This window comes from Vespula vulgaris, chromosome 24, assembly GCF_905475345.1.
Source record: "Vespula vulgaris chromosome 24, iyVesVulg1.1, whole genome shotgun sequence".
Lineage (NCBI taxonomy): Eukaryota > Metazoa > Arthropoda > Insecta > Hymenoptera > Vespidae > Vespula > Vespula vulgaris.
In genome coordinates, this window is record NC_066609.1 from 2,310,837 (window position 1) to 2,320,000 (window position 9,164).

At 31.0% G+C, this 9,164-nt stretch overlaps 1 protein-coding gene across 8 annotated transcripts in view; it reads left to right on the top strand.

The window, feature by feature from the left end:
- The window catches only part of LOC127072090 (troponin T, skeletal muscle), a 64,315-nt gene that overhangs the window by 41,802 nt on the left and 13,349 nt on the right, over positions 1-9,164 (top strand). Inside the window, exons 1-4 of one of the 8 annotated variants that reach the window (XM_051012206.1) lie at positions 351-1,322; positions 3,469-3,514; positions 6,031-6,054; positions 8,607-8,627. The exons of 1 other annotated variant lie outside the window; for it this stretch is intronic. In XM_051012206.1, coding sequence (XP_050868163.1) covers positions 3,489-3,514; positions 6,031-6,054; positions 8,607-8,627 — 71 coding nt within the window. In that variant the 5' untranslated portion in view covers positions 351-1,322; positions 3,469-3,488. Of the gene's footprint in view, positions 1-350; positions 1,323-3,468; positions 3,515-6,030; positions 6,055-8,606; positions 8,628-9,164 lie in introns of those variants that run through there. 6 more of the 8 variants (XM_051012211.1, XM_051012207.1, XM_051012204.1 and 3 more) reach the window with 6 other exon arrangements.

Consider the following 9,164-nt stretch of genomic DNA (forward strand, 5'->3'; position numbering starts at 1 on the left):
CGCGAGTTAAGACGACTATCTTAACGACGAGCTATTTTCTTTTCTTTTCTTTTTTATTATTTCTTTTATTTTTTTTTTTTTTTATATTTGTCGAGGAATCACGAAAACATTGAGAGGACAAGTTATTTTCCACGAAGAAAAAGAAAGTAGGAGAATGTAGATTATTGACGATGACGCAAATTGGATAACATTAATACTAGCTTCGCATATATATATATATATATATATATATATATATATATATATATGTAAAATGCGGTTAGAGATATGCACGATCAAAGACAAGTTTTTCTAAACACAAGAGATTTTAACAGACACATGCAAAAGAGAGAAAGAGAAAGAGAGACTCGAAAATGATAGAGTCGTTCGAGTTACATTATGTAAGAGAAAATCTAACGAAATAAATTTCTCAAAGTGACTTTGATCGTGACTCTCAAAATAATCCTCTTTTGTTATCATCGAATAACCAACAAATTTCCATGATTAAATATCAAATCTCCATATTTAAATACAGAAACCGAATCATTCGTCTATGATATTATAGTATCAGCTTTAAATCAAATGATTTTAGAAAACCATTTTAGAAATACACATACACACACAAACACATATATATAAAGAAAGAGAGAGAGAAAGAGAGAGACAGATAGAATTTAGTTTAGAAATTGGTTAGGAAGAAACCGCGGGGGCGAGGTTTCTGCCAGAGAGCAGCCGGTTATTCGTTCGACGGTGGAATAAAAAAGAACGTACATTCGACGAAAATAGTATCGTCGGCCAGGATCGTATCACGTTCGAGCTCCACGGACGTAGATCTCCTTTCTATTAATAGTAACGAACGAGAATTAAGGATCAAAGAAGAGAAGAAGAAGAACCAGCAGCAGTAGCAGCAGAAGAAGTAGTAGTAGTAGTAGAAGAAGAAGAAGAAGAAGAAGAAGAAGAAGAAGAAGAAGAAGAAGAAGAAGAAGAAGAGGAAGAAGGAGTAGTACCAGCTAACGATAGAGTTTTGGTACCACTCAGAGAACGTTCTCAGATCGAACAGTCCGGAGTTCAGAGCCGCTCGAGCTATCGCGGACTCGACATTCCATCGGCCAAAAGCTCGTTCTTCGTTAGCTCGCTCGCTCGTTCTCTCTCTTTCTCTATCATTCTCTCTCTTTCTTTGTCTTTTTCTTTCTCTCTTGTGTGTGTGTGTGTGTCGTTTAATAAAAAGCATCTCTCAATCGGCTGGGGCACCGAGGCAACCCTCTCGTTGCCACGTACACACACCCACCCACCTACACATCTCTCTTCACATACATTACCACATACATTGACATCACTCGAATGTAAGTTCATTGGAATATAATTCATTTATTATCTATTTCTTTCTTTCTTTCTTTTTTTTATTTTTATTTTTATTATTATTGTTTTTTTTTCTTTTTTTTCTTTCTTTTTTACCTCTCTTTGTGTGTGCGTATTTTTGTGCGTTTATATTTTATGCGTTCTCTCTCTCTCTCTCTCTCTCTCTTTTTTTTGTATATGATTATACGAGGGTGTCTACGATGAAAAAACTCTAATTTTATATTATATATATTTTGATATTAACGTATATACGTCTTTCATGCTTCTCATTTCTATTATCAATATATCGCTCTAATTGTCTCTCCTTTTCTTTCTGTATTTCGATTTAAGTAATCAAATAATCGGATAATTAATTATCCATTGACGATTTAAAATCATTTCGGAGAAAGGTATAATGAATGTTAAATATAAAAAAAATTAGATGCCAAAAAAATATTCATGATAAATCCTTTTCAGATAATAAATAAATAAAGAAAGAAAGAAAGAGAGAAAGAGAGAGAGAGAGAAGGAAAAATAGGAGGAAAAAAAAAAAAGAAAAAAGATGAAAAAGAATGGAAAGAGAAAATCTATCTTTATTGCAAGGGGCATATCGTGTTCTGTTTGAAATTGCGGGTGCTGAGGACTTATTTAGCATCTCAGTTAAGAAACAGTGTGACCGATTTACGCGCCTGCGTAATTGTCGATCGGGATTGCAACTTAAAAAAAGTTTTGTGTCCGCGCATAAACCGACCTTTACTACTAGTATTACTAGTGCTACTACTACTGCTACTACTATAACTATTACTATTGCTTCAGTTAACGAGTTAATCAGTTCCTCGAGTGATTGGGTCCCGTCGAAAACTGTGCGCTGTGTTTGTGATCTTCTTGATCCCCTTTCTTTTTTCTTCTATTCCTTTTTCTTTTTCTTTTTTTTTTTTTTGTATTTTTTCTCTATCATTTCTGGGTGCATTCGTATATCCTATCGAAAATATTTCTCAGCCTCTTTCTCCTACGTTTCCATTTTCTTTCTATATTTCATTTCTTTCTTGCAAATATATTTGTCAATTTCTCGAAGAGACGTCGTCTTAGGGATCGAAAAAGCAAACAAGTTTGTTACTTTTTCTTTTTTTTTTATCTTCCTCGGACATATTTTTACATTTTTATGTATTTTTTTTTTCTAATTCTTTTTTCGACTCTAACGAAAGAATTTAAGTATATGTAAAAGTTAGAGAAAACGAGGAGACAAGCAAAGCGATCTCCATATTGAATTAGAGAAGAAGAAACGGTATTAGGAGTGCATGTGTGTGTGTGTGAGAGAGAGAAAGAGAGAGAGAGAGAGAGAGAGAACACTTTTCTAAAATTAGAGCCACGAGGAAGAGAAGGGACCCGGCTCCTTATAGAGCTTGCGAGGCCGAGCTTGCGGCCAGGGTTAGCAAACTGGCAGTATGTCTCTCTCTTTCTCACTTTTGCTCTCTCTCTAACTCTCTCCCTCCCTCTCTCTCTCTCTCTTTTTCTCTCTTTCTGTCTCTCTGTTTCTCTGTCTTCCTCTCTCTTTCTTTCTCTCTTCCTTCGGAATATCAAATTACGTTTAGGTCGGTGCATCATTGACCTCGTTTCGATTCGCGATATTTACTTCGTTTTTCATTTCTTTTTCTTTTTTTCTTTTTTGTTTCTTTTTTTTTTTTGGAGACAAAGAAATGTTGATCGAAACATTTCTTTTTTTTAGATTAATAAATATAAATAAGTGAATGAAGACAAATATATCTATATTAATGATATATATCTTTCTTTTGGATTAATAAATATAAATAAATAACAAGTGAAACAAGTGTGAATGATTAGGATGAATAAAGATAAATATACCTATATTAATGATATATATATATATATATATATATATATATATATATATTTTAATAATAAATGTATTAATTGAATTGATATTTTATTGTATAAAAAAGAAAAGAAAGAAAAATGGAAAGAATAATGAAATTAATCACGTGAGGGATACTATTCGAATTTAATTTTATTTAATTATATTTATTAATTATTTATTAATAATATAAATTATTGTTTATAGAATATATATATATGTATATGTATATGTATATGTATATGTCTGTATATAATCTTTATATTTTCGTGTTACAGTTCCTTAACCAACCGCAAACATGTCCGACGACGAGGAACAATACTCGTAAGTATATATGTATATATAATTATATATGTATATACATACATACATATATATATATATATAAGAAGCTATCTTATCAAGTAGCTTTTCAAATGATATGAACGATACAATTTTTTTCAGCAACTTTCGTTCACACTTTTGATAAGAATTCGTACGAGAAGTATATTATAATCGAATCTTGAAAAGTATAAAAAAAAAAGAAGAAAAAAAAAAAGAAACATTAATTCCTTACACACGGCGACTTCTTATCAAAAGTCGATCGAAAATAATTAAATAATAAAAAAAGAACGTACATATATATTTGTAATATTTATTTGATATGATTATAAACTATTAATAAATATGAGCCGACGATTATAATAGTTCGATATATTTTATAATCATTTGAGTTATTGGAAAATATTTGTAAGTACTTATTCACTTAGTCAGTTATATATTTCTTTGCTTTGTTAATTAATTTCAAATTAAATATTTTCAAAAATAAAAGATCTTTCACAGATATCAAACAAAAAGAAAATTATATATATATATATATATATATATATATAATATATTATTAGATACCGCTTTTATAATAGTTGGCTCATTAAAAAGTCGATGAAGAATTTGTGTTCGAGAAAAAAAAAGAAGGGGACGCCATAAGATTAAAGCGATTAAAAAGGGATCCATCGATCGTACGGATCTTTGTTTAAATTGGCCAAATTTTGCAGGATCTCGCCTCGGCGATTTTTTATCTTACGATAAAAATCTTTCACAACCAAACAAAAAGAAAAGAAAAAACAAAAAAAAAAAATGAAAATTGGGATCTCGACGGAGACTCCCGTTTCAACCACCCCCACGTACGCACACATACACGTGCACCCCTCACCATTCTCTGAAGATTACGAGTGTGTATTTACGAGCTATATATCTCGACGATAATCGTGATCGGAGTTCGTGAAAATGAAAAAAAAAATCCAACGTAAGATTATACCTTACCTTATCCCTATACCCTCTCACCCTCTTACCCTCTCACCCTCTCTCTCACTCTCTCTCGTTTTCATTGTCTCTTCGTGTATCGTTTATATGTGTCATAAAAAAGAAGAAATCACCGTGTCACCAAATTTTATCGTGTTGCTTCCCTCTTCCTCGGAGGCAACAACCCTTCTTTTCAACCCTTTGTTATCTTCTTTCTTTCTTTCTTTTTTTGTATATTTTCTCTCTCTCTCTCTATTTTTTTTCTTTTTATTACTATTAGGAGAGAGAAATGTTACACTTACCTTGTTTCTTTTTTACTCGTATCAACCACTTTGTGTCTTTATTTACTCGTATCAACTCTTAATTATTCTACCGTGATTATTTGTTACTTTTTTCTGCTCCTCATTATCCTCCTTGGCCAGTCGTTTCTTTTTTATGTATATATTTTTTTAATCGTATTTCACTTTATTTGATTTGTTATTAAGGAGAGAGAAACAACAATCATATCCATCCTTCGTCTTTCCAACCCCTGACTCTGTCCCTGTTTTGTTCATTTTTTTCTTGACTAAACTTAAAGAATGAATAGTAGTCACTTTCCATCGAGGTGTTTCTTTTTTTGTAAATCCTTTTAAATGTGCATGATAATCGGGATATAATTTTTTATAAAATTGTCCGAACGTAATTACGATAATTTAATTTTCTTTCAATCCTCTTAATTTACAACATTATTTTGATTTTTAACATTAATAATCGATAAGGCCGATATGATATATCTTTCTTTGAAAAAGAAAAGAAAAAAGTATCACAATAAATACTTCGACAAAAAATATACAATCGTGGATATTAAAGGAGATAGTAAATGAAATTAATTGAAATAAAATTTAGAAACAAGTTTTCATTATACTTAGGTCATGATATTTACCTTGTGTATCAAAAAAAAAATATATATATAAGAATCATGGATAAAAATAGTAAATTTAAAACGAGTACGCAGGCTCGTATTAAAATAAAATAAAGTAAAATAAAATAAAATGCAATTACGTGAAACTTTCGAAATCAATTTTTAGCGTGTATCGATACTTCGTTAAAAATCAAATAATTTTTATTTTTTTTTTATTTCAACCACCCTCGCTTCCGTCTACCCACGTCGTACTCGTCGTATCGATTGCATGCTGAAAACGTTTCATCTACGAACAAAAATTTGTAAACGTACGAATTAATCTTTTTTCTTTTTCCTTTTACTTCCTCCTATTTTTTCGTTCGTTTTTACTTTTTATATCATTCAAAAAAAATTTTTTGATATGACATCAATACCTGTAAAACCGTTCGTAAATGAAAAACGTTTTCAATGTAACATGTAACCAATACGTTCCAAAAAGAAAGAAAAAGAAAATTGTCATTTGAAACTTTAATATAAAAGCTTGTTATATATCGTACATTATAAACGTAGATTCAATACCACCCCAAATATCAACCCTCAATAAACCAATTGTTCGACCCTTCGATAGATACGATCCAATTGACTAACAAAAATACTTTTCCTTTTTTCTGTTTCACAGCAGCGAGGAGGAGGTCGAGGAAGTGTAAGTGTCTTTGTTTTATTGATCATCATTATCTATGTCTTTCTCTTTCTTTCTCTCTCTGTCTCTCTGTCTATCTATTGTCTAATCTATGTCTTTCTCTTTCTCTCTCTCACAATTTATCAAACGTTCGAATATATCCAATAATAATAAAAAAAATATATATATTCTAACACGCACGTTTTTTCCATTTTCTCTTTTACAGGAAGTAAGTTCCAGCTTGGAAACTAAATGGGTTCTACTCGTTTATCTATATGGAAGCACCGAAGTGGTGCTTTTATCAATACGAATAAAAAAAAAAAAAGAATAGATTCGAATCGAAAAGAAAAAAAAAAAAAAATTTTTTTTTTGATGGAAAAGCTAACGTATCCAGTCGATTTCGAAAAACAAATAGTGAGATATTACGAAAAGGAATAAAAAAAAAAAAAAGATAGAGTTTGATAAACGTCCATGGGAATAAATGAAATTTTCGATATTCATTTATAATAGAATTTTTAGTATATTTTTATCTATATATATTTTTTTTCATTAATTAGTTTATTCATTTATTTTATTTTATTTCTTTTTTATTTTTTTCTGTACATTTTGGAATTTTATACCCATTGGCGTTGGATCGATCGAAAAACACGTGTTTGAAAAATTTCTGCTCGCTCGGCCAAGAATTTTCAAGAATTTTCGTTCGACCTATTAAAATCGAAATTAATCGTAATTATTCGTTCGGTCTAACTCGATCATTTTTATCATACAATTTTTATCATCTTTCTTCTCTTTTTTTTTTCTTTTTTTTCTCTCTTCAACTTATAACGAAATGTTCGGCCAATAATAACACTAACGCAATGAACGACTATATAACAATCACGTTTGATGATCGAATGTTTCAAACGCGTTAGAAACGCAACCAATTTACGCCTACATTTATTATAACATACATATGTAGTTCAATGGATCAGTTAGAGCAATAGATCGTCTATTATTTGATAACATTAGATGTTAAATACAAATGAGTCATCGTCTAAGACTTTACTAGTAGGTAGTAGCCCAAAATTAACATGGCGCGTTGGTGGATAATGGTTTAACATTAGATATTTTTTTCAAACATATCGATCATTCATACTGACCCAATTTTTCTCGAGAATTTTTATATGAACATTTCTTAGCCTTATTTTTTTATTTTTTTCTTTCTTTTCTTTTTTTTTGTTTTGTTTTGTTTTTATTTCATTCGTGTTCTCTCAAAAAGCAGATATATTTAATTAATTTCCATATTGTAGCAGTACATCATCAATTTTATATATTTATTTTTTTCATAAATATTCATTTCATATTTGATATATATCTTAATATATTGAAATAATGTATATATACATATTGTCGGTAGTTCGAATGTTAATTTCATATTTATCTACGTCTCTCTCTCTCTCTCTCTCTCTCTCTCTCTCTCTCTCTCTCTCTCTCTCTCTCTCTCTCTCTCTCTCTCTCTCTCTCTCTCTCTCTCTCTCTCTCTGTGTATTTTTATTTCTATTTCTGTTTCTGCTCCTGTCTCTGTTTCTCTTAATTTTCTTAAATCCATACAAACGAAACATCGAGAAAGACCGAACGAATAAGAATGGTTCACTTTGACGTTCGACAGACGTGAAACGAAATTTAAATATCATTTTGAAAACTATTAGGACGCGTGCGCGAAGACAGAGCGATCATTCTTGAAATGGCGTTTTAAAATTAGAGCAGACCAGCTACCATCATCACGAAAATAGGGCGACCGGATGGCGCGTAGTTACTATTCTTACGTCTATATATATATATATATATATATATATATATATATATATAACAAATTTAGATATCGTTCATACATTGTTTATTAAAAATCTTATCGTTTCTATACATCAAACTGTTTTATCGATCGAGAACGATTCGAAAATTTACAAAATGGCCGTCCATCTTTCTCGTTCGTTCTCCCTTTCATTCATTCGTGAAGATGGTATAGTTAAAAAAGCATGATTAGAATAGCGTACACGATAAGAGTTATTTACACGCGGTGTTCGTAGAAGAAACGGACACCGACATTTTTTTTCTCTCTTTCTCTCTCTCTCTCTCTCTCTCTCTCTCTCCTTATATTTTGATTTTTTTATTTAATATTTTCTTTTTTTAAATTTTCTTTCTTTTTTTATTACTTTATATTCTATTCCACTTTGTTTTTCTGTCTCTCTGTCTCTCTCTCTTTCTCTCTTTGTCTATCTATCTATCTATCTATCTATCTATCTATCTATCTATCTATCTGATCCACTCACTCATACTGTCTATCTCTCTCTCTCTCTCTCTCCGCCCGTCTCTCCACATACAACACACAAAACCAACCAACCAACCAACCAACCAACCAACCAACCAATCAATCAATCAATCAATCAACCAACCAACCAACCAACCAATTAAATCAACCACAACTATCACCACCAACCATCACTACCAACTATACCACCACCAACTACTACCACTACCATCATCATCGTCGACCGATCGACCAACGCGGCGCGATTCGAAAAATTGAAAAATCAAAGGCAGCCGGAGAAGAAGATCGAGTAAGTTTTCAGAAAAAGTATAAGTGCCGTTGTTGTTTCTCTTTGGGCAGCTATTGGCTATGTTCATATACGTTGTCGTTTCTTTTTTTATGTCTAACCGTTGTATTTGTCTATTGTCGGGTTCGCAATTTTTCTATCTCTATCTCTATCTCTCTCTCTATTTTTCTATTTATCTATCTATCTATCTATTTATCTATTTATTTATCTGTCTGTCTCTGTCTGTCTACCTATCTATCTATCTATCTATTTCTCTCTCTCTCTCTCTCTCTCTTTCTCTTTGTACGTCCGCTCAATATCTGTCTCTCTCACGCTACTGTATAATTTATTTCTTTCATATGTTATTTATCATCATATCGCTGATCGCCAATACGCAAAATACGCCAATGCAAAGCCGCAAACGCCGCTGCAATAATATTACAATTGTTTTTTTATTTTTCTTCCTTTCGTTACTATTTATTTATTTTATATTTCTAATATTATGTATTATCTCATCCGTAATGTGATTTCGTTTCTATTATGTTCCTTTTTAATGTATGT